This window comes from Propithecus coquereli, unplaced genomic scaffold, assembly GCF_000956105.1.
Source record: "Propithecus coquereli isolate 6110/MARCELLA unplaced genomic scaffold, Pcoq_1.0 Scaffold252, whole genome shotgun sequence".
Lineage (NCBI taxonomy): Eukaryota > Metazoa > Chordata > Mammalia > Primates > Indriidae > Propithecus > Propithecus coquereli.
In genome coordinates this window covers 4626818-4650922 of record NW_012148086.1, presented here as the reverse complement: position 1 = coordinate 4650922, position 24105 = coordinate 4626818, and the positions used below count along the sequence as shown (strand labels likewise).

General features: G+C 46.1%; 1 protein-coding gene across 1 annotated transcript in view; it reads left to right on the top strand.

Moving 5' to 3' along the window:
* Positions 1-8753: 8753 nt before the first annotated feature.
* BLVRA (biliverdin reductase A) overlaps positions 8754-24105 on the top strand; it is a 44124-nt gene continuing 28772 nt past the window's right edge. The window contains exons 1-2 of the mRNA XM_012646946.1: positions 8754-8810; positions 20318-20350. Coding sequence (XP_012502400.1) covers positions 20339-20350 — 12 coding nt within the window. The 5' untranslated portion in view covers positions 8754-8810; positions 20318-20338. The remainder of the gene's footprint in view (positions 8811-20317; positions 20351-24105) is intronic.

The window sequence follows — 24105 nt, the reverse complement described above, 5'->3', positions numbered from 1 at the left end:
AAAAAAAAAAAAAAAAAAAAGATTCTGGCTTGATGGTACTAGAAAACAAAAATTACTAACGTACAATTGCTTAAACAACCATTCTCCAAAATGCCATGGCATAAACAAAAGAGAACTCTCTTGTGAAAGATCAGTTAACTCTCCCCTACTTCTTATACCTTGATAGCACTGGGGACAGAGGCTTTTTTAATATTGCTGCCTCATTATGATCTAGATTAGGGGTCAGCAAACTATGGTCAGGCCAAGTTCAGCCCACTGCCTGGTTTTGTAAATAAAGTTTTATTGGGACACAACCGTACCCTTTTGTTTACATATTGTCTGTGATTGCTTTTCCCCCAACAACAGCAGAGTTGAGCAGCTGTGACAGATCCTATATGTCCCATAAAGCTGAAAATATTTACTATTTGGGCCTTGAGGGAAAAAAATGTGCCATTCCCTATTCTTGGGTGTTGCCCTCTTCCACATAGTCAAAAGTGCATGCCACCACGTCCACTGGATCTACATTCTAGCCAAAAGGGAAGGGAAAATGAGCAGTTGAGAGAACACTCTTATCTTTTAAGGGAATGACTTAAAAATTATATAGATCACTTCAGTTTACATACTTCTAATTAGAGCTTAATCTCATGGCCACACTTTGTACACAGGAGGCTAGGTAATGTGATCTAATCTGAGCAGGACGTGCCCAGATAAAATTTGGGGGACGAGAAGCAGGAAAATAGATAGTGGGGTTGACTAGCAGTTTCTACCACAGTGTCCCATTGGACAGCCAACTGTTGATTACTGGGTGGACGTCTACTCCAAACGCTTAAAGAAAAAGAAAACAACAAAGTCCAGTTTTCCAAAGCAAATAGGAGATGGCTGTTTCCATATGTGACTTAAATAAAAATTAAGATTTAAGTCTGGAAAGACAAAGATTAAGGATAAGCATTAAATGAACACAGTCATGAAAGCCGTGAAGAAGTTAATACTTTACCACATCTTGATGTCCTAGAACTGCGGGGCAACCTTGAAACTTGAAGGAGGCACCGGCCCGAACTGGAGTGGTGGGTGGGAGGGATGGGCCGACTGTGCTCCTGCTGCCTAGGCACACTGCCAGGAAGGTGGGGGAGCAGAAGTGGGCTGGGGGAAGATTTGTCAGATATGTCTGGTACATTGGCTGAGTTCACAGCCACGTATTTGAAAGAAGAGAGCAGAGCAGAGTTGGGGGGATGCCAGGAGCATCTACCCCAATCAAGTCAGCATTCCCGCTAGGGCCGAAAGGGAGGCGTGAGTTAGGGTGTGGGGTGCAAGACACTGCAGGGGGCAGTTCATGTTGATTCCTTACTAGGCATTTCCTCAGAGCTAATGCATGAACATGTAGTGTTTTTAGCTACCCAGAATCCATTTCCCTTGCTCTTGATACTGTTCAGTTTCTCTCCAGAGAACTCCCTCTCCTACTCAGTTCACATGCCTTGTGTGGAGCACTGGACCTGCTCCCTCCACATCAAATTACTCTTTCCTCTAGGATAGTGATTAACCCAGAGATAGTTATGTAGTCTAATCAGAATCAAGGAGATGCAATAAAACATTTTATAGGGCTCTGAGAGTAAAGCAGCTACCCCTTGCCATTGGTCTTGAATTTAGGATATGAAAAAATGCCTGCTGTGCATATCTGTTCAGAGAGATTCTGTCCAAGGATTGAGCCAACACCAAGTAGTTGACAAACACAGACAGAGACCAGGTTCTGGGACATTACTTACAGGATCGAGTCCAGCTGTGCCTAGAGCCAATGCTACCCTTAGAATTTTGTTATTGTCACAAGTCAATACATTCTCTTTCTCTTTAAGCCACAGTAGATTGAGTTTTCTTCCACTTTCAACACAAAAAAATCTAATGCTATTAGACACTTCAAATATATTATATCATTTAATTTCACAACACTTCTGTGTCATAGGTATTATTCTCATTTTATACAAATGAGGTAACTGAAACAGAAAAATTTAGTACCTTGCACAATATGTACAGCTCCTTGAACCAACTTTCAAACTCATATCTAGTTCTAAAATCTCTACGACAATACAACAGAGGCCCCCATACTCATGTAGTCTGCATATAGATGATGAATTAATAAAAAAAGTCAAAATGGAGAATTACTTAACAATGATATGCAAATATTCACATATTTTTACTTGAAACACGTAAATGTGTATCTGTGTGCCAATGTGTTCTACAGGCTCAAGGCATTCATTTCAGTATATAACTGATGACTAGAGTTTCATAACATTTGTGCATGATCCACACCAGGCATCGTTGAAGATTTCTAGTTTTTATTTCTTTAAAGGAGAACTTGAAGATATTTTCAGAGTAGTTTGAGTGTGGAACCCTATGCTTTTTTTTTCCATTTTATAGTAGCTTGCCCACTTCTAATCCAACAGCAGTTTTTTCAATGATCCACTTCTATCGAGTTTTTCCAAAGCATTCAACTTACTTTTCTTAGAAACAACTTTTTAAATTAATTCATGGGTTTATATATTTACTTAAATTCCATAACTACAATAAAAATACCACAGGCATTGGCATACAGAGACTGTATTAGCTTTGTAGGGCTGTTACAACAAAGCACCACACACTGGGTGGCTTAGAACATAAATTCATGGTCTGGCCCTTCCGGAGGCTGAAATCAAGGTGTCAGCAGGGGCATGTTCCCTCTGAAACCTGTAGGAGGAAGGATCTTTCCTTGCTTCTTCTTAGCTTCAGGTAGTTTGCTGGCAGTCTCTTGTAGATGCATCCGTCCCATTCTCTGTCTTCATGTGGCCATCTCATCTGTGTGTGTGTCTCTGTATCCAAATGTTCTGTTTTCAAAAGGACAGTGGTCGTATTGCATTAGGGCCCACCCTAATGACCTCTTTTTAACTTGATTATCTCTGCAAAGACCCTATCTCCAAAAAACTCACATTCTGAGATACTAAAGGTTAGGAATTCAACATATCCTTTTGGGGGAAAATAATTCAACCCATAATAGTCCACCTACTACACTGACTCTCAGTAAGTTTATTGCTCAGGTAGTGAAGGGAAAAAAGTGAGTGGGCCATCCTAGAGCTGTGAGTTTGGGCATTGGTTACTTTTGCAGAGAGAAAATAAAACATAGGTCAATAAAAAGAGTCAATAGAGAAAGTCCACTGCAAATTATAGAGGAAGCTGAAGAGGGTAGAGAGGTGAATGACGAAACAGTTTGAACCAGTTTTCTGGGAAGACACTTTAAATAGCATTTTTTTTTTTTTTCAGACAGGCTCTCACTCTGTCACCCAGGCTGAAGTGCAGTGGCATAATCACAGCTCACTACAGCCTTGAACTCATGGGCTCAAGAAATCCTCATCTTGGCCGGGCACGGTGGCTCACACCTCTAATCCTAGCACTCTGGGAGGCCGAGGCGGGAGGATCACTCAAGGTCAGGAGTTCAAGACCAGCCTGAGCAAGAGTGAGACGCCGTCTCTACTAAAAATAGAAAGAAATTGGCCAAACCACTATAAATAGAAAAAATTAGCCGGGCATGGTGGCGCATGCCTGTAGTCCCAGCTACTCGGGAGGCTGAGGCAGGAGGATCGCTTGAGCCCAGGAGTTTGAGGTTGCTGTGAGCTAGGCTGACGCCATGGCACTCTAGCCTGGGCAAGAGAGTGAGACTTTGTCTCAAAAAAAAAAAAAAAAAACTAACAAACAAAAAAAAAGAAATCCTCATCTTGCCTCAGCCTCCCGAAGAGGTAGGACTACTAGGACGCACCACCAAACCTGGCTAATTTTTTTTAAATTAGTTTTTGTAGAGACAGGGTCTTGCTATGTTGCACAGGCTGGTCTCAAACTCCTGGCCTCCAAGCGATCCTCCCACCTCAGCCTCCCAAAGTGTTGGAATCACAGGTGTGAACTACCTCCCCCAGCCTAAATATTAATAGCACGTGGTTCACTGCTTCCTTTTTTTTTTTTGATTTTTGTTTTATTTCAGCATATTATGGGGGTACAGGTGTTCAGGTTACGTATGTGCCCTTGCCCCCGACCCCCACTGCTTTCTTTTTAAAGTAGGAGGCAGGTTTTCCTGGGCAGACTCTCTGGGGAGAGAGGAATTCTTCCAAATCTTTTTTTTTTTTTTTTCTGGGACAGGAGCTCGCTCTGTTGCCTGGGCTAGAATGCAATGGCGTCATCATAGCTCACTACAACCCCAAACTCCTGGGCTCAAGCCATCCTCCTGCCTCAGCCTCCCAAGCAGCTGGGACTACATGTGTGCACCACCATGCCTGGCCAATTTTTCTGTGTTTGTAGAGATGGCATGTTGCTCTTGCTCAGGCTGGTCTTGAACTCCTGGCCTCAAGCGATCCTCCCAGAGTGCTAGGATTACAGGCATGAGCCACCGCACCCAGCCCAACTTCTTCCAAATCTTAAAGGGATCCAGATGCATCTCTGTCAAGGGCATAAGGGTTTTTCTGCTATGATGGAAAATATGGTAGTCCTTCCCCAGCTGTGTGTTCCCCACATTCAAAATTTTAGAATAAACGTATTTTTCTGATGTCATCAAACCTCTCTCACCTGTCTCTATAAATAAGGTCACATTTACATCTATTCTCCATTTTTTCCTGGTTTGTCACTCCTACCTACACATGCAGGACCTTACTGAGTGTCCCCTCCTCATGTGGCATCTCAGAGGGATTCATAAACAGGTGGATGCATGCTGGATAATGCACTCTCCTGCTTCGGCCTGAGATGCCCCCAAAACTACCTCTTCTTCAAGGTACTGCCTTCCAGAACTGTCTCTTTAACATGTTTTCCCAGTGCCTTGCACCAGTGCTCACGTTATGTGCTCAGTAAGTATTTGTAAAATGATGGACTCCCTTATGCTCTTAGGTGGCAGAGAGAGTAAGGATCACAAAACATTCCATTCTCTATATTTCCTGGCCTGTCCTGCAGTTAGATGGCGCCATGGGACTAGTTCTACCCAGCGATGTATAAAGCCTTAAAATTGCACTTAGATGTCCTTAGAGAAAGGGAGCTGGAGCCTGGAGCCAATGTGTTTTTTTTTTTGAGACAGAGTCTCACTCTTTTGCCCGGGCTAGAGTGAGTGCCATGGCGTCAGCCTAGCTCACAGCAACCTCAAACTCCTGGGCTCAAGCGATCCTCCTGCCTCAGCCTCCCGAGTAGCTGGGACTACAGGCATGCGCCACCATGCCCGGCTAATTTTTTTCTATATATTTTTAGTTGTCCAATTAATTTCTTTCTAATTTTAGTAGAGACAGGGTCTCGCTCTTGCTCAGGCTGGTTTCGAACTCCTGAGCTCAAACAATCCGCCCGCCTCGGCCTCCCAGAGAGCTAGGATTACAGGCGTGAGCCACTGGGCCCGGCTGCCAATGTGTTTTGATCTGCTCTAAAATGAAGTTATTGTAAGTGGAGTTAAGGCTACAGGAACCTTTGTATTGGGAAAGGCATAGAGAAATATAAAACCGAATAGATTAAATAGAGGTTTCCCAAATCTTTAACCACCCCAATCATCTCAGTAATACGCATTTGTAGTAAAGGAACGGATGTAGGAGTCAGCATTCTTTGAGTCTTAAAATCAAAAAGTCTTGACGTTTCAATGGAACAAAATGCAGGGGGAAAAACACCTCTCACTAACAAACTTTCTGCAATAGAGCAAAATGAATTAAGCTGATTCTGTGAATGAGAGAAGATCTGAAAGGGTTCTGGCTGGCAAGGGAAAGTAAATGGAACCCAACTGGACAGTTGCTATTGTAACAATTCTGAGATGTACATAAATGCTATGGTATGCATGCCAGTGCCCCCCCAACCTAATTCAAATGTTGGAACTTAATACTCAGTGTAATAGTAATAAGAGATAGAAACTTTGGGGAAATGACTAACTCAGCCCTCATGAATGGGATTAGTAGCCTTACAAAAGAGATTGAAGGGAGCTAGCTGCCTTGCTCCATGCGCCATGTAGGATGCAGTGAGAAAGCGCCATCTCTGAAGCAAGAGAGTGACCCCTCACTGGACACTGAATCTGTTGGTGCCTTGATCTTGGACTTCCCAAGCCCCCAGAACTATGAGCGATTGATTTCTGCTGTTCATAAATTACTCAGTCTAAGGTATTTTGCTATAGCAGCTAGCATGGACTATGACAATACACGATGCTATTTTTTGGACTGGACCTGTCACAAACTCTTTGGCGGTGACCATGCTGGACCTTACTCCAGCAATTCTCCTCCCTGGACAGATGTACTGTGATGTCTTCCTCACTTTTAGGCATCTGACATTCACCTCCATCTTCCTGCCCCTCCAGGCAGCCTTATTGGACTACACCCAAGAGCACTGTCTCCTGCATGGCCCATACCTGATGCATGGGAAACACACATGCATCCTGTGACCTCTTCCCACATATACCAACACACTTGACAAGTTCCCCAAATGGTTGTGTGGAAGCCTGTAGACATGAAGTAAGGGAAATAAGTTGCTCAAAGCTTCCCACAAATGGGGAGGAGGGAAATAGCACAGCAACAGCTCTGCCAGAGATTTCTTTTCCAAATCTCTCTCTCCACTCTGATTCTTTCTTATATCCTTAGAGATCTGGTCGTAGAATTTCGCATCTACTGTATCCTGTTGTCTTAATCAAAATCTATAATATCCTCATATGCATGGGTGGGGAGAAAGAGCAAAGAGAAAATGAGGCTGGAGGCCTAATTTACTTCCTTACTGTTTAATGCTGTTTGAGTGGGGGTTTTCTGTTACCTGTGGCCTAAGACAGTCTGTTACTGTCCCCCCAACCTACCACAAAGTCCTTCAGGCTGCAGAGTGTTACTACATTGTAGAATGGGAAGTTCTTATTCAAAAAAGTAGAAACTGAACATAAAGTCAGACTTTAGAAGGATTAACATAAACTAATACATTCATAATACATCATTACAAGAAAGTTGGGGTGTTAGAGGTCCCCTCCTTAACCTCTGCTCTCAAGGACATGTAGGGCCCCTCACAGGCTTTCCCGAAGCTCCGGTGGGTGTGCTGGTCTGACTCAGCAAGTGGACATCTGTGGTTTCTGCCTAGCCAGCATCCTTCCTCCCAGTAACAGAACTCAGCATTTCCTTTTGGGGAATCATCCCTTCCCCTGAGGTTCACTTAAAGTGATCACACATTTGGACCCCAGACTTTGGCTTATGACCTAGACCTTGCCAGTGAAACTATGGTATCTCTCCAGTGGCAGTTATTTTTTTTGAGAAAGGACATATCATGGCCCCAAGAGGCAGGAGAAGGGGTGAGTGCGTGGAAGAGACAGATAATAAACAGTAAGCTAAATAAATAAATAAAAGAGGCAACAAGTGCTCTGGGAAGAAATAGATCAAGAAGAACTAGATCCTGTCAACAGCAAGGAGGACAGAGTGACTGCAGTAAGTGAGCCAGGGGAAAGGCAGTAGAAGTTGCGGGATAACAGAGGAGCAGATCATGTAGGGTTTAGCTTTGACTCTGAGTTAAAAGGGAAAACCACTGGGAAGGTTTTGAGCAGAGGAGGGCTTTGTTCTGACTGTCATTTAAGGTCACTCTGGCTGCTGCATGCGGACAGACTGCAGGGAGACCAGGGAGGAAACCACTGTCGTGACGCAGGTGGGAGACCATGGAGGTGTAGGTAAGAAGTGGTCAGAGTCTGGGTATGCTAGGAAGGTCCAACCAACAGGATTTCCTGAGCCCTAGAGGTGGGATGTGAGAGAAAAACAACGATATCAGCAAGGTTTTTGGACTGAACAAGGGCAAAGTTGCCATTGAGATGGAGATTCTATGGGAGAAGTTGGGGAAAAGATCAGGAGCACAGATGTGGACATGGTAAGACTGAAGTGTATTTTAGACATCCAAGAGGAGCTATTATGTAGGTAGGTGCAAAGTGAAGTACGTAGCTCAGGAAACACGTCCGGCCTGGGCATAAAAATTTAAAGCCAAGCCTTCTCTCTGCACCCAACAAAACCTCACTTAGGCTTGTCAGGTCCCTGAATAAAGGATGAGAATTCTGTTGGGGGAAATGCCGGTCAACTTTACCAGTCAGCATCAAAGAGATCTTTCCTTAGTCTAACCCACTCTCTCCCTGGTTTCTCCGTTTCTCCCCCAGCCCCAGTAGGCCAGAACCCACACTCCGACTAGCGACTAGCGACCGGACTTCCCCCCATCAGGGTCCCCACAAGCCCATTCCCAGGTGAATAAAAGACCAGGCAGTTCCCTAGCAAAGTGTTCATTTCCTAGCTACCCAAGCGCAGGAAATCGCCCACACTGGCCTCCCGGCATCTTTACTCCACTCCTCACGTTTACACAAAGGACAAAAATAAGCTTCGGCCCCTACTCAGTCGGGCCGGGCCGGGGCCACTGATCCAAAAGGGACCCAGCAGGTTCCACGTGGCGGGTGGGGGACGGAGGAGAGGGCTGCGACGACCACCTCTCCCGGACGGGGCACAGCGTGAGGGTCCCCTCCCCCGCGTCAGCGAACACCCACCACCCGCCCCCGCCTCCGAGCTGGGTGCAGAGAGCAGGACGGCGCAGGGCCGCAGCCCGGCTCCGCGGGCCCCTCCCGGCACCAGGCGCCAGGCCCAGGTCGCAGAGGCCAGGACCTCACCGGCGACGGCGCGCGGCCACGGCCACGCCCCTTCTCCTCCCCGTTCCCTCCCCAGCCTTCTTTCTCCCGTCCGCTCCGCTCCTCCTCCCCTCTTGCCAAAGGGCTCCGCCCCGCGGCCCGGCAGCCAATCGGAGCCGGGATCCCGCCCTGGTCCGCTGCGCTGGCGGCGCCCCGAGGCTGCACTGCGAGCTGGGCCCGGCGTCAGGTAAGGCTCGCGGGGGGCCGGGGTCGCGCGCGCGGGGACAGGGATCGTGCGCGGCTTTCATAAAGCGCCCGGGCTGGAGCTTGGACACCGGCGCCCGCCCCGCCGTCCCGGGCCCGCGGCCACCGGAGCCCTGAACGCAGCCCGGGCGCCGCCTGCCCTGCCTGCCCTCCCGGGCCGGGCGCGAGGACGCGGTTTGGAGGCCCCGCGGGCCGGGGATCGCGACGTGCCCTCCCTGTGCGGGGCCTTCTCAAATGAACAAAAGACAGACAAAGCAAAAAATTAAATCTATATTTCATTTAAGATTGTTTATGGTTTCGACTTTCATGTAGACATTAGTGGACTGATTCAGCGTCCGGGTACCGGGTAGTCCGGGCGGCCGAGGTGGATCGAGCGGTTCTATCGGGGCATCTCCAACGCCGGGACCGTGAGCTCCGCGCGGGACTAGCCCGAAATGCCGGGTCGGAGTCCGCTCCGCGGGAACGAACCCGGGACGCTGCGCAGCCCAGTTAGCCTCTGCTCGCCGCACTTTCCTCTTTGGAAACTGGAAGGAATCACTTGGTTCACGGACGTTGTTGCGAGAGATACAGGAGTTCATGTTCTGTAAAGTCACTCTATATATGAACTGCTCAAAAATATGGCCAATAATGAGTTTATATCTTAAATCAAAAAAAAGAAAAGGATTTGAGGCATCATACTTATATACAGTTTTGGAACCTGATATTTTTTCATTTAACATATGATAAAAGTTTTCCATCGTATACCTCTGTGCGATCTTGGGCACGTTAACTAACCTTTTGGGGCCTCAGTTTTCTTATCTATAAAAGTGAGAATAATCAAGCATTATCTTGCTTGGTGTGGGTGGTTGTGAAGAATAAATGACTTAGTAAACATAAATAGCTTACAACAGAGTTTTCAGCATGGAAAGTATTCAGTAAATTTTAGCTATCATGATCATCTACGAAGCAAGCAATACTATGCTGAAAGTTTTTTCTGCATAATTTGTATACTTTTCCATAGTATTATTTCCAAGAAGCTATTGAAATTATTGAAATAAAGGTATTGATATATTGCCAGTTTTTTCCAAAAGGTTGTATTGATTATTCTGTTATAGCAACAGGGAAAAAAAAGAAAAAAGATTGTATTAATAGTTATGTAGATTCTTTCCTTACATTATGCTTCCAGAAAAACACAAACTGAAGTCATATGGTAGATGGACCAAGTGTTAGAAGGAAGATTCTGTAGCCAGAGAGCTAAAAACATATGAAAGGCTCTCTAATTATACTTGAACTTTTAGGAGTAGTTGTCAGTATTTTTCCTGGTGTTTCATACATGTTCTTTATTTTTTTATTCTTTGTACCCCTGCTCATCCAGTTAGCATCTGGTTAAAGTCAAAGATTTGCTGCTTTGGGCCACACCTATTAATTTTCATCTTTATTCTAATTGTATTTAGTATTTGATCTGTACTGCTTATCACTCCCAATCATTTTTATAAAAGAAGTGTAAAATTTGGTAACATACTCAGATGGCATGAGCTTGTGTATAGAGGCAACACTGCACCAGAACTGTGGACTGGCAGGGGATCCCATCCTGCAGGAGCAGGAGCTATGGAGGCATTTTCATTCCTGATTCTCCTTGGCATATCCAGGACACTGATTACATGATCATAAATACCAGTATTAACAAGTTCCTTTTTGCCACAAAGATTTTAGAAACAAGCTGATATTTAGCCATATATTTTGGAATTTGAAAAAGAAAAGACACTTCATTATGCAGCAGAGAAATGCCTTATTGTCCCTTCAAATTAAGCTTTAATCAAATAACTGTCAGTTTAGAAACTTTTCATTTATGAACAGTGTATACTTTTTCATTTATGAAAAAAACTCAACTGAATGTAGTGATTTTTTGACATGGGAGTTGCATTTTTGAGAATGTTCTTTCGGTCTTTGAGCTGGAAGCAAATGAGCAGCTCTGTGAGCTGCTGGCTCTGCCTTACAGTCAAAAACTAAGGTTCAGCTCCCAGAAACAGGGTTATATATACACAGAGATTTCAAAAGTACTGATACCCCGAATTTTTCCACAAAGGAATTAAGGTAGTTTACCAGAAAATCACATGGAATAGTAAGAAATAAATACAACCAGGAATTGGGAGCAGAGAAAATATAAAGAACAGAAAATAAGTCTGGGGGGTGGGGGGAAGAAGAATAAAGTGTTTCAGCGCTGGCCTATAGAACTTTCTGTGATGGTGGAAATGTGCTATAATTAATTTACATTTAAATAGCCACACGAGTCTAATGGCTGTCCTATAGGACAGTAGAGGTCCATATTTCTGTAGTTGAGTTGCAAATTTGTCTCTAGAAAGGTAAACTTGGTCAGTCACATGATTCTTGTCATTTGAAAGTAAAACGTACTGAGCAACTTCATTCATTCATTCATTGATCCCTCAAATATTAATGGCTTTGAAGGAAGCAGAGCCTTTCCTGATACTCAGCTGTAAGGACAATTTTCTGTGGACTTCATTTTCAGAACACCTTGATATATTGTCCTATGGAAGCCTATTCAGTTGAGAATTGGAGCTAGGGGGCATGGAGTCAGTGAATATGGCATAATTTATAAATTTTTTATAGAATTTTGAATAATTATACTAACCTTTATAGAAAAATTTTAAGTATATAAATGAGTAAAAAGAAACTAAATCACTAAAAATTCCACCAGAGACATGTTGTCCCATGTAGCCATTATATTTTTCTTGATAGGTCCCAAAATATCCAGCTCCCTCCATGGAAGGAAAATCCATTCTGGGAGGAAGGGTCATTTTACCTCTATCCTTGGTCCTTTTAGGCCAGTAGCTGGCCCCACCTAATACGGTCACCCTCTCCCTAATCCTTCCCTATACTTCTGGCTTTGGGACAATGATTATAGGTACTTGAGAGGGCCTTTCAGGAGGAAAGAGGAGGAAGGTCACAACTGTAGTTCATTCTGCATGACCAGTAATCCAGGGTTTCTCAACCTTGACATTTTGGGCTGGATAACTTTGTTTTGCATATTTGGGGGATGGGGGTGGTGTCCTGTGAGTTACAGGATGTTTTGCAGCATCCCTGGCCTCTACCCACTAGATGCCGGTGGCACACCCTCCCTTGTCCCCAACGTGACAATCAGAAATGTCAGAACCGCTGGGCTAGTGGAAATCACTAAGTTATTGCTGATGTAAATTCCAGTGTGTGTATGGGGGAGAGACTGAAATCAAAGAGGCGTAATGTGAGCTAAGGAAGCGCTACTGTTAATTTGCTGTGAGATTTTGGTGGGCAAGTACATCAGTGAGGATCCTGACAGGAAAAAGCACAAAAATGAAAGGAATTTTTGTGGGGACTCTTGATAGAAGAGTGGACAGGATTGAAGGAACCAACAAATAATAGCGAGAGAGCCAGGAAGGAGCTTCAGGAGGGCCTGGGCGGACAGGGACTGGAGCACTGGAGGAGGGGCTGCCCCTCCTTGGCTGCTGCGGCCATCACAGAGTGAGTGCAGCCACTGCCAGAGCAGCAGCCACTGCCAGAGCAGCAGCCTGTGGGACCAGGCAGGTATGGCCCAGGTACCCTGGGCTCGCTCTCTGTCCCCTGCCTGCTTACCCCTCCACTGGCCAAACCCAAGTGGAGGCTGAAAGGTGAAGGAGCACAGACGGCCAGGCGTCTGAGGACCCACGGCGGGGGCGGCAAGAACCGCCATGGGCAAGGAAGCCAATGTCTCAGTGTCTCTGGGCCTCTGCAGAATAAAGGTTTTGGGGCTCCACTTCTTAGGGAAATTGTGGGAATAAAAGGCAATAGACAAAAAATGTTTTTGAAAAATAAAGCACATACTGTACACATGGAGACCACTGCTGCTTCTGACCTCTGGCTCCATTTCATGCAGTGATATCAAGTCACTCTGGTTTTTAGGTACTGTAGTATTTCTTTAAGTTGTTTCTGTCCTCCCTATTTTAACTCATTTATGCTGTTTCATGTACTAAAACAAGTATTTGCTGGTGCCTGAGTAAATAGTTGGATATTTTATATACCTTGCACTTATACATAATGATCATAATGATTTTTCTTGTAGCTTAGTGTCCCCCCCCACCTTTTTTTTTCTTTTTTTTTTTGAGACAGAGTCTCGCTTTGTTGCCTGGGCTAGAGCGAGTGCCATGGCGTCAGCCTAGTTCACAGCAACCTCAAACTCCTGGGATCAAGCAATCCTTCTGCCTCAGCCTCCCGAGTAGCTGGGACTACAGGCACGTGCCACCATGCCCGGCTAATTTTTTCTCTCTATATATACTTTTAGTTGTCCAGATCATTTCTTTCTATTTTTTAGGAGAGACGGGGTTCTCGCTCTTGCTCAGGCTGGTCTCGAACTTCTGACCTTGTGCAATCCACCTACCTCGGCCTCCCAGAGTGCTAGGATTACAGGCGTGAGCCACCGTGCCAGCCTTTTTTTTTTTTTTGAGACAGGATCTCAATCTATTCCTGAGCTAGAGTGCAGTGGCATCATAGCTCACTGTAATCTCTAAATCCTGGGCTCAAGGAATCCTCCTACCCCAGCCTCCCGAGTAGCTGGGACCACAGGCATGCACCACCATGCCTGGCTAATTTTAAAATTTTTTGTAGAGATGAGATCTTGCTGTCGTTGCTCAGGCTGGTCTCAAACCCCTGGCCTCAAACAATCCTCTCTTGGCCTCCCAAAGTGCTGAGATTACAGGCATGAGCCACCACGCCTGGCATGTTTTCCTTTTTCTATCAGAGAAACCATGTCAAGAAACCTCAGAGTTTAAAAAGGACTTAAAAAGTTTCTCACCTGAAATCTGAGAATTTGCAGCCCCTTAAAAAATGTACAGGAAAACAAAACAGTGAAAGAGCATGTTATGCTCAGTATAGAGAGTAAAATGTATGTAATTAATATCAAGGACTTAACACATTGTGAAATCTTCCTTGTAAAAAATCTTGATTTCGGCCGGGCGTGGTGGCTCACGCCTGTAATCCTAGCACTCTGGGAGGCTGAGGTGGGCGGATTGTTTGAGCTCAGGAGTTCGAGAGCAGCCTGAGCAAGAGCAAGACCCCATCTCTACTAAAAATAGAAAGAAATTAATCGGACAACTAAAAATATATAGAAAAAATTAGCCGGGCATGGTGGTGCATGCCTGTAGTCCCAGCTACTCGGGAGGCTGAGGCAGGAGGATCGCTTGAGCCCAGGAGTTTGAGGTTGCTGTGAGCTAGTCTGATGCCACGGCACTCTACCCTGGGCAACACAGTGAGACTCTGTCTGAAAAAAAAATATCTTGATTTATCTGCTGAGAAAAGAAAGCATGTTTTCTCTAGCGATCTTTAAAAGCATAATTATTGAGGTTTTAAAATGTTAGGAACAAAAGGTCAATCTACACATATTTTGCCTGCGTGGAATATTTGTATTCCTTCTCCCTTACACCCCCCCAGTTGCGAGTTGTACTTACCTGTGCTCAGCTGTTCAGCAGCTCAGGATTTCCTGCAGCACTTAGCCAGAAAGAACCAGTCTTTCAGCAGTAAGGGATCAAGGTTATGACCTGTACCTTCAAGGGGGTCAGTGCCTAAGAACATGTGTGGGAACCCAGAATGTCCTCATCTCAACCCAATTTTGCAATTGAGTTGCACATTTTTCTACAATTCTTTGAGTTAATAAGCAGCTCTTTTAAAACATGGATATACCCTTCCAATTTTGAATATACCAGACATTTATTCCTTAGTAAGAGTAATTTGCCTCATGTTGTCTCATTTCTCTCCTATTAAATTAAGATCACTTTCAATGAAAGGTAGACGCTTTTGAAATGGCGATGAAGAGGAATGGGAGGGACACAGAGCAGATGGACAGGTGGGGCTGGAAAGAGAGTGGCTCTTTTTTGGGAAAAGCTGTACCTGTTGAGCGCTCATGTGCCTGGAGCCTTGATGGGGGCTGCTTTGTGAGCCCCAGAACCTGAGCCTCCCCCTGGTTTACTTGAGGAGCCAGAAGAGAAGCTAGGAACCTTCGGTTAACCAAGCCAAACACCAAGAAAGTTACACTAAAAGAGAACACACACAAAAAAAATAGAAGTAAAGGGGGTTAGAATTCTAGCATGTCAGCACAGAAGGAGAACTTTGGGGTCATCTAAGTTCATCTGCCCCCTCTCCTTGTACAAGGTGCAAGGCACGGGGAACCGTGTGTCCTGGCCTTGTTCCCACAGCTAGCGGGTGCCCCGGCCAGGCCTGGAATTCTGGTCTCTTGAGTGACGGGCTGGCTCTTCCTCCCCCGGAGGAACAGCTTGTCTCTGTACACCAGAGTGCGTTGTGTTTCGGGGTCAAAGTAGGTAAAGGTTCAAGCTCCAAGGCTGTTCAGTAGACTTGCTGCAGTGGATATGGAGGGAGGAGAAACCTGCTTAAAGCAGGTGATTTATGTAAAGTTATTGACTTTTTTTAACTTTCTAGTGAACCACCGCAGCCTCGGCTGTCATTTGTCATTATGCAACAATTCAGGAACTAACTCAAGATTCTTCTTCTTTTTCTAATATATTAGAAGCGTGGGAGTAGAGGTCCATGACACAGCAGAGAAAGTGAAAAAAAAGAATAACCGTACTCATAGAATTTAGGTATGGAGTTACTGTGAAAAAGGATGAAATATCCAATAAATAATGCGGGAACAATGCAACTATTTGGGGAAAAGTAAAATTAGAGTCTTATACTGTATACCAAAATACAATTTAGGTTGATCTAAAAATAAAAATGTAAATAAAGAACAAAGAAAAGTTAAAAATCTAAAAAAATAAAAATGCATCTGTACGTCTCTTGGGAAAATCATTCTAAACATAACACTAAAAGTCAGAAAACTGTTTTTGTGTTTGACCATTTGAATATTAAACCCTTGAAATAAAAACAAAAAAACCCTAAACAAACCTAAATCTTCTCATTATAAGATAGGTCTTAGATGTTTTAAGAAAGATTAAAATACAGAATAAGACACTCGCTGAATTCCGTTCAGACTTTGACTGTTCTCGGCCAGGTGGGAGGGAGGAAAGCAGAGAGAGCGGTGCGTGATGGGCAGGTAGCATGTTGAAAGGTGGAGCCAGATCTCACCTGGCCTGGGGTCGCTGCCTCTCCTGACAGTGCCATCTTATCATAAGGGGAGTGGAAAACAGAAGGGGAAAGAACATGATAGAGATACGGCTGGGATTTGCACTTCTGTGTCCCTGGCAGGTCCCTCCAGTTACTCGAAGCTCTGTGAGCAGTAGCTAGGGTGCCCAGCTGAGTGTGTTTTGTGAACAGCAAGGCAGTTCATCTTGGGTGGTGGGCCTCAGATGCAAAGTGTGGGAGGATTTCTAGGTAGGATTCTTTTTGTGAGTATGTATCTCTCCAAATCCTTTTGCTATTGTTGTTTTGTTTTGCTTTCCCCAGATTCTGTGGGAGAACAGTGAAGTACGTAAGTAATGTTTTGTAGACTGCTCGTATAGGAAAACTTTCCTGTAAGTTCTCATTAGAAAGGGAAAGCAAGCAGTGGTAATGTTTCTACAGTTGGAACAATTTCTTTGAAATGCGGCTGGAGACAGAAATAGGAAGTAGTGGAATTGCTAGATCAGAGGTTGGGTGTGACGTGGCCCTTTCTTGGGGCCGAGGAATGAACACAGAGACACAAAGATGCAGACACACGACTGCAGCCCTTACAAAAAGACACAGACACCACAAAGACAGTGTAAGGCTGCAGCAAAAAGCTCTTGCTGTAGCTGCTTTATTTATAACACAGCCTATTTGGCAACTGTCTCACTGCAGTTTCTTTGTTCCCACACTGTCCCGACTCAACACGTCTCTGTTCCTTGTTGTTTCGTCTCCGGCGAGCAGATGTTTGCATCTAAACTCTCTAGCCCCTCCTGTTTGCAGGGTTAGGGCGCTCTGGACTTGCGTGCAAGGCCACAGACATGTTCTTGAGAAAAACAACAAGGAATCGTTCCCAGACACAGGTGTCCTCTACATGGGTGTGTTTGGAATTTTAATAGGTATTGCTAAACTGGCTTCCACCGAGATGTTGTCCCTGATAATGTCGGAGATTATATTCCTCACCACACTTTGACCAACACACTCTGGCAACCATTTTTTTTTTTTTGAAACGGAGTCTAGCTCTGTTGCACAGGCTAGAGTGCAGTGGCATCAGCCTAGCTCACAGCAACCTCAAATTCCTGTGCTCAAGAGATCCTCCTGCCTCAACCTCCCAAGTAGCTGGGACTACAGGTGTGCACCACCATGCCCAGCCAATATTTTTTATTTGTAGTAGAGACGGGGGTCTCACTCTTGCTCAGGCTGGTTTTGAACTCCTGACCTCAAGCAATCCTCCTACCTCAACCTCCCAGAGTGCTAGGATTACAGGCATGAGCCCGGCCTCTGGCAACCATTTTGATCTGTCAGTCTGATAGGTCATCTTGGTGAAATCATAATTTACATTCCGTGATCGTAACTGAGGTTGAGTATCATTCCACCTGTTATAAGAGTTGCCGGAATTTCCTTTTCTGGGAACCAGAGAGCATTTTAGAGCTGGAACATACCTTAGAGATGAAGTCCAACCGTTCAGCCTACAGATGTGGAACCTGTTTGGCCATGGTTGCCTGGGCAGTCCAGGACTGACGCAGAGCCAACTCCCAGGCCCACCATTTATCATAGATGCTCTGGGTGAGTGTGAGACTATACCTGTCAGGGCCTCTGGGCAATCTGGGGTTTGACTCCAGAGCGAGAAAGTCTGGAAATTACAGGGCAGAGCCATGATGGCTTGACTGTAAGGCCAAGTGCTTCTGTCTTGCCTGAACTTCAGGTACTTCCTCTGTAAAATGGAATTAATATTAGCTTTTTTGCCAAGGTTGAGAGGATTAGGGTTAATGTTTGTGAAGTAGCTGACAGAAACAGGCTCACATCTGTTATCTTTCTCCTCATATTTGTGCATTTTGTTATCGACTTTCTCACTCACATGAAAGCTCCAAGGGAGACTTGAACTAAAGTTCTTAAAAATAAAAGTAAAGCACTGCAGGCCGGGCGGCGTAGCTCACGCCTGTAATCCTAGCACTCTGGGAGGCCAAGGCGGGCGGATTGTTTGAGCTCAGGAGTTCGAGACCAGCCTGAGCAAGAGCGAGACCCCGTCTCTACTAAAAATAGAAAGAAAATTGATCGGACAACTAAAAATATATAGAAAAAAATTAGCCGGGTATGGTGGCGCATGCCTGTAGTCCCAGCTACTCGGGAGGCTGAGGCAGGAGGATCGCTTGAGCCCAGGAGTGTGAGGTTGCTGTGAGCTAGGCCAACGCCACAGCACTCACTCTAGCCAGGGCAACAGAATGAGACTCTGTCTCAAAAAAAAAAAAAGTAAAGCACTGCAGAGTTTTGGGAAGGGCATCTCTGCAGAGCTTCCAGGCAGCCAGGGGAGGGTAAGCAGGGTGCATTCTCTAGGGGCCAGTGCACAGCAAGCCTCCTCCACTAGTTCAGGCTTCACCTACCCCCACCCCAAACTTCCCCGCCACCCCCATGGCTTCCCCCCTTAACTCTCAGTGTCTTAGCCTTCTGAGATATTTTGTGCATAAAAAGACATCACACCCATACTATTTCCCTAGGATCTGAGAACAAAGTGTACTCACTTTGTTATATCTGTTTTTTAAATAGAGTTTTTCTTCTAGCAAGTTCCCCTTTTCAGATTTTTCAGGAGATAAGAACAGGCTCCAGATTGGCAAAGGAAAGGCAGCATTTGTGTGCTGGCCAAGTTGGATCCTGAGACACACTCTCAAAGCAAGGAAGAGGAATGGGAAGGGAGAAGGGAAGGGAATTGTTGGAAAGAAGTATCATTTCCAGCACAAAGCCCAAGTAGTCTTAGGGTTGCCAAGAGTCAAGGTGGTTGTTTTTTTTTCGTGGGGATTGTTATTTCGCTGTTGTTATTCATGGCTGTCATCCCTGTACTTAACCCAAAAGAGTAAGATGAAATGCAGAGCTGGGTCCTTCTCTTTTCAGAGGCCTCTGTGAGCTGGGAGCAGTCATTTGCATTGGCTTCCCAAGTGGAGGGGCTGGAGAGGCAACTTTGTGCTTCTTTCATCACCTATGGGATCCATTGGCCCTGCTCTTGCCTGCCCAGTTAGAAAATACAGTGGCAATTCTAGCAGCTCTAAAAAAATGAATGAAAAAATTACTCTTGGCCAGGCACAGTGGCTCACACCTGTAATCCTAGCACTCTGGAAGGCTGAGGCAAGAGGATTGCTTGAGCTCAGGAGTTCGAGACCAGCCTGAGCAAGAATGAGACCGCATCTCTAAAAAAAATAGAAAAAAATTAGCTGGGCATGGTGCCATGCACTTGTAGTCCCAGCAACTCAGGAGGCTGAGGCAGGAGGATCGCTTGAGCCCAAGAATTTGAGGCTGCAGTGAGCTGTGATGATGCCACTGCACTGTAGCCAGAGCAACAAAGCAAGAAAAGGAAGAAAGAGAGAGAGGGAGGGTGGGAAAAATTTACTCTCTTTATGGGCCTCTCTATTCCACTCTTAATTCTAGTGTTTCTCCACGTGGGGCTCCTGAATGTCTGTGCACAGTCTCCTGGATGCCTGATGAAAGTGCAGACTCTTAGCCTTCCCTCCACTCCAGGCCTTCTGAATCGAATCTGGGGATGGAACCCAGAAATATGTGGGGGGTTTTGGTTTTTTTGTTTGTTTGGGCTTTTTTTAAGAGTCAGGTCCTTGCTCTCTGTTGCCTGTGCTAGAGTGCAGTGGCATCATCATAGCTCACTGCAACCTCAAACTCTTGGGCTCAAGCGATCCTCCTGCCTCAGCCTCCTGAGTAGCTGGGACTACAGGCGTGAGCCACTACACCTGGCCAGAAATGCACATTTTCAGTAAGCAGTCGCAGGAGTACATTGAAGTTTGGAACCATGGTTAAGCCATACTGTCTCTTTATTTCTTTTGCTTCCCTCTCCTATTTCCCCTCATCTCCTCTTCTCTTCCCTTTTTCCTTCTGACTCCGGCTCACTGTTTGCTCCCTCCTTCATTCTTCTTTGCTAAGGATGCAGAGCAGCCTGTTGGACTGTTCTTTTAATGTAGTAAGTTGAAGTCCTCTGGAAACTCAGCTAGCAGTGGGAAGAGGTGTGTATTTTTATTGCCTTGCTTATCGCCATAACAGCCAGATGAAAAGCGGTCCTCGCCGAGCACCAGCTTTGGGAAGTGCATCATCCCATGAAGGCATCACGTTTGCAACTGCTCCTCCCGTGTCGGAGGTGGACCTGGGGGCTGGAAATGCCCTTCTCTAGAGAAACATTGCTGATGTGATGTCCCAGGGAACTCAGCCACTAGCAACCCCAGGGGAGACACTGGCCTGGGCACCCTTGCTGAGGGCACAGGGTGGTGAGGACATTGGGGAGGACGAGGCTGGTCGGACAGGCAGTAGTGGGGGAGAAGGGAGTAGCAAAGGCAAGTGTTTGCGTGGAGTTTGGGCAAGTACCACCAGGGCCCTGAATCTCTGCTTTTGTCTTCACAGCCACTGAAGGAAGAGACCAAGATGAATGCAGAGGTGAGTTCTTTACAAAGACCAGGTTGAGGGGTGCTTTTCTTGCAGTGTCCCTCATTTTGCCTTTGCAGCAAGGGGATGTTTCCCTCTTAGAAACATTAGAACAAGACTTGAAAACACTCCCCCTGCAAGCGGCCGATGTGCGGGTAGCTCTAGGTGATACGGGGTGCCTAAGGCCCCTCTGAGTTCTTATCTGTGTCTGTCGAGCTTCACTCGAACTTATCCGGTACAGGTAATCTTGAAACAACACTCACGAACTAAGGGTGGCAATGGGGCGTGGAGGGTGCTGGGCCCAGATCCCTGCCTTGTGTTGTTCTGGGGACACTTAACTCTGTTCACCAAGACCATCTCCTTGGTGCTGTCAATTCCAGGCCTTTGATCCAAGGAGATGTCTAATTTATCCCTTTTTTTTTCTTTTCTTTTACCCATCAGCCCCTCCTACATTCACTGCCAAGTGCTGCTCAGACCTTAGGGTTCATCACTGCAGCAGCTTCTGTGCTGATGCCCCCCACTCCTCCCCTGTGCTGTCCGTCCACACGGCAAACCCAGAGGCTGCCCCACAGGAGCACAGCTCTGTGCTGTTTGTACCCGCACGTGTCTCCGACCCTGGGTGCTCAGCGCGGCCTGCCAGGCTCACTGGGTGGCTCCAGGCGGCGGTCTTGCCCAGCGCCCCAGGCAGCCGGGTGCAGGCTTCCGCACTCTGCCTGAGCTCCGCGGTCCTCACGCATCGGGATCACCTTTTACTTCACAGAGAAAAATGTGGAAATTCCGTCTGACATCGTCTCCCTCAATTCCTGACTCCCCTTCTCTCTGTTCCTCTTGTCACAGTGGGAGGGATGTTTTATCAGTGAGAATTCTGGGTTGTCGGTACTAGAAAACCCAATGTAGTGTGGCTTTTTTCCTCAAAGTCCAGATGAAGGCAGGCTCCAGGGCAGGGGGATCTGGTGGCTCGGTGACCTCACCAAGGACCCGGGAGCATTTCCTCTGTCTGCTCTTCATGCAGCTTCATCCCAGGGGCAGTTCCCTGGTGGTTGCAGGATGGCTGCCAGCAGCAGTTGGGGCCACACACTTTCTTGTTCCCTTTTAGCAGGAGAGGGGAGTGGCGTCCTGCAGCTCTTTCAGAAGAGCAGGAACCCCTTTTTTTTTTCTGAAGCCCCTTCAAATGCCTGCCTAGGTCTTACTGGCTGGAACCAGGTCACTTGCCCGTTTCTGGACCCATCGTGTGTCAGAGGAGCAGGATGTCAGTGATTGGCTTAGACTACTCAGGCCCACCCTGGAGCATCTTCCCCTCTACCCCCGGCTGGGAATGGGACAAGGAAGGGAGAATGGATGTTGGCTAGGTGCGTCCACATTTGGTGCAAGACGCGTTTTTGGTGAAGGTCTTTCCATCTCCATATCCCGAAATTGCAAACTCTCCTGCCTGCTCAGATCTCGGGCTGCCTCCTTAGTCATCTCCCTTAACAGCTGCGTTGTTAACTTAGTTTCTGCTAGCTCTTTGCATGGATATTTCAAAATGCTCTCTTCAGCACAAAATGATACCTCTCATCTTGTCAAGTGATGGTTATCCTGTATTTCTCATCCTATTCAAGGCAAGCTTCTTGAAAGAGGTATCTGCAGTTAATTTCTCCATTTTCTCTGAGTCCTTCTCTACCTGTTGCAGTCTGGCTTCTTTGCCTGTGTTGTGCTGTGCTATATACTGTGTATATCCTATATATGCTATAGTGGTATATAGTATACACACACTATATACTGTAGTGTATATATAGATATATATATACACACTGTAGTATAGAATATATAATATAGTATAGTATAGAACTAAAGTATATGCTATATATTATATAATATAGTATAGGACTAATCTATACGATATATTAGTATTATATACTATTTTCTATACTATATACTATACCTCATTATACTGAAATTAGTCTTGTCAGGGTCAATGATCTCTTTAAATTTTATGAAGATTTATTTTTGTAATAATGTAAATACATGTACATAGTGCAAAACTCAAGGTATAAAATGGTAAACAGTCAAAAGTAAGTCCTCTCAGGTTGGTCGAGGTGGTTCACACCTGTAGTCTTAGCAGTTTGGGACGCCGAGGTTGGAGGATTGCTTGAGGCCAGGAGTTCAAGACCTGTGTGAATAACATATGGAGACCCCGTTTCTACAGAAAAATAGAAAAATTAGTCGGGTATGGTGGTGCACGCCTCTAGTTCCAGGTACACGGGAAGCTGAGAGAGGAGGATCACTTGCGCCCAGGAGTTCGGGGTTGCAGTGAGCTATGATGACGCTACTGCACCCTAGCCTGGGGAACAGAGCGAGACTCTGTCTCAAAAAAGAAGAAGAAGAAGAAGAAGTCAGTCTCCCTTCTACATTATCTCGGCGAGCCCTCCCCCACCTGGGCTGACTTTTGGTACCATTGTCTTGTGCCTCTGACCTCCTTATGGGAAGGCTCCTATGGCTTGCTCGAATTTTTAGGGTCTTTTAAGTTTTAAACAAAAGAAAGTTTGCATTAGTTTAATTTTTTTTTTTTTAGAAACGGAGTTTCGATGTGTTGCCCAGACTGGCCTCTACCTCCTGGGCTCAAGCGATCCTCCCACCCCTGCCTCACGAGTGGCTGGGACTGTAGGCGCACACCACCACACCCAGCTTGCATTAATATTAAGCTTATACAACCTGGCCTGGTAACAGTTCCATCAGTCATCAATTATCTCTTCCGTCCTCTAATTTCAACCTTTCTTTTTTGATGGCTTTTTCCTCTTAACCTTTTAAAAACATTCCTAGACTTGGGTGTTCCTCTCTGTTCTTTAGACATCTGTCATTCGGTGTCTGTGACCACCTTCTCCCTTCCCAGTCCCACCGCATCCACCTTTGTTCTCGCTGCTGCCCTGCTCAGGGGAAGGTCCCCATGAGCTCCACACGACCCAGTTGGGTGGAACGTTTTCCTTGGAGCATTTGACACTATTGACCGCACTGCTCTTGAAGTGCCCCTTTGACGTCCAGGGGTTTCTGCCTGTTTCTCAGGTCACTTCTCAGACTCTTTCTTAGGCTCCTCTTCTCCCTACTCTTTAAGACTGTATGTTCCCCGGGGCACTTCCTGCCCTCCCACTGCCCTGGGAGTGCTCATCACCGCAGCGTTTATTGTCAGTGTATGTTGAGGGAAGTCCCAGAGGATCTGTTCAGACAGGTCGCTCTGCTCAGCCCCACATCCATACAGACAGCAGCCTGTCACTCACCCTCACTTAGAGGTTCCGCAGGGACCCCAGGCTTGTGAGAGCCCAAGCTGGACGTGCTGCTTTCGCCTGCCCCGAGTCTGCTTCCCGTGGGGCCCCTGCAAGGGCAGCGCGGCCGTCCGTCACCCAGTGGTCTGAACCTCGCTCCTTTCCCACGCACGGCAGCCAGTTACCAAATGCCAGAGTTCCTGTCATTGCCTTGATGTAGTCAGTTGCCAAAATTTGTGTGATACCACACTGTGCCAGACTCGGCTTCATGGCTATAATGATGAAAAAATATGTAAGTATGGTACTTGTAGCATTCTGGGAGGCCGAGGTGGGAGGATTGCTTGAGCCCAGGAGTTCGAGACCAGCCTGAGCAAGAGCGAGACCCCGTCTCTACTAAAAATAGAAAGAAATTGGTCAAACAATTAAAAACAGAAAAAATTAGCCGGGCATGGTGGCGCGTGCCTGTAGTCCCAGCTACCCAGGAGGCTGAGGCAGGAGGATCACTTGAGCCCAGGAGTTTGAGGTTGCTGT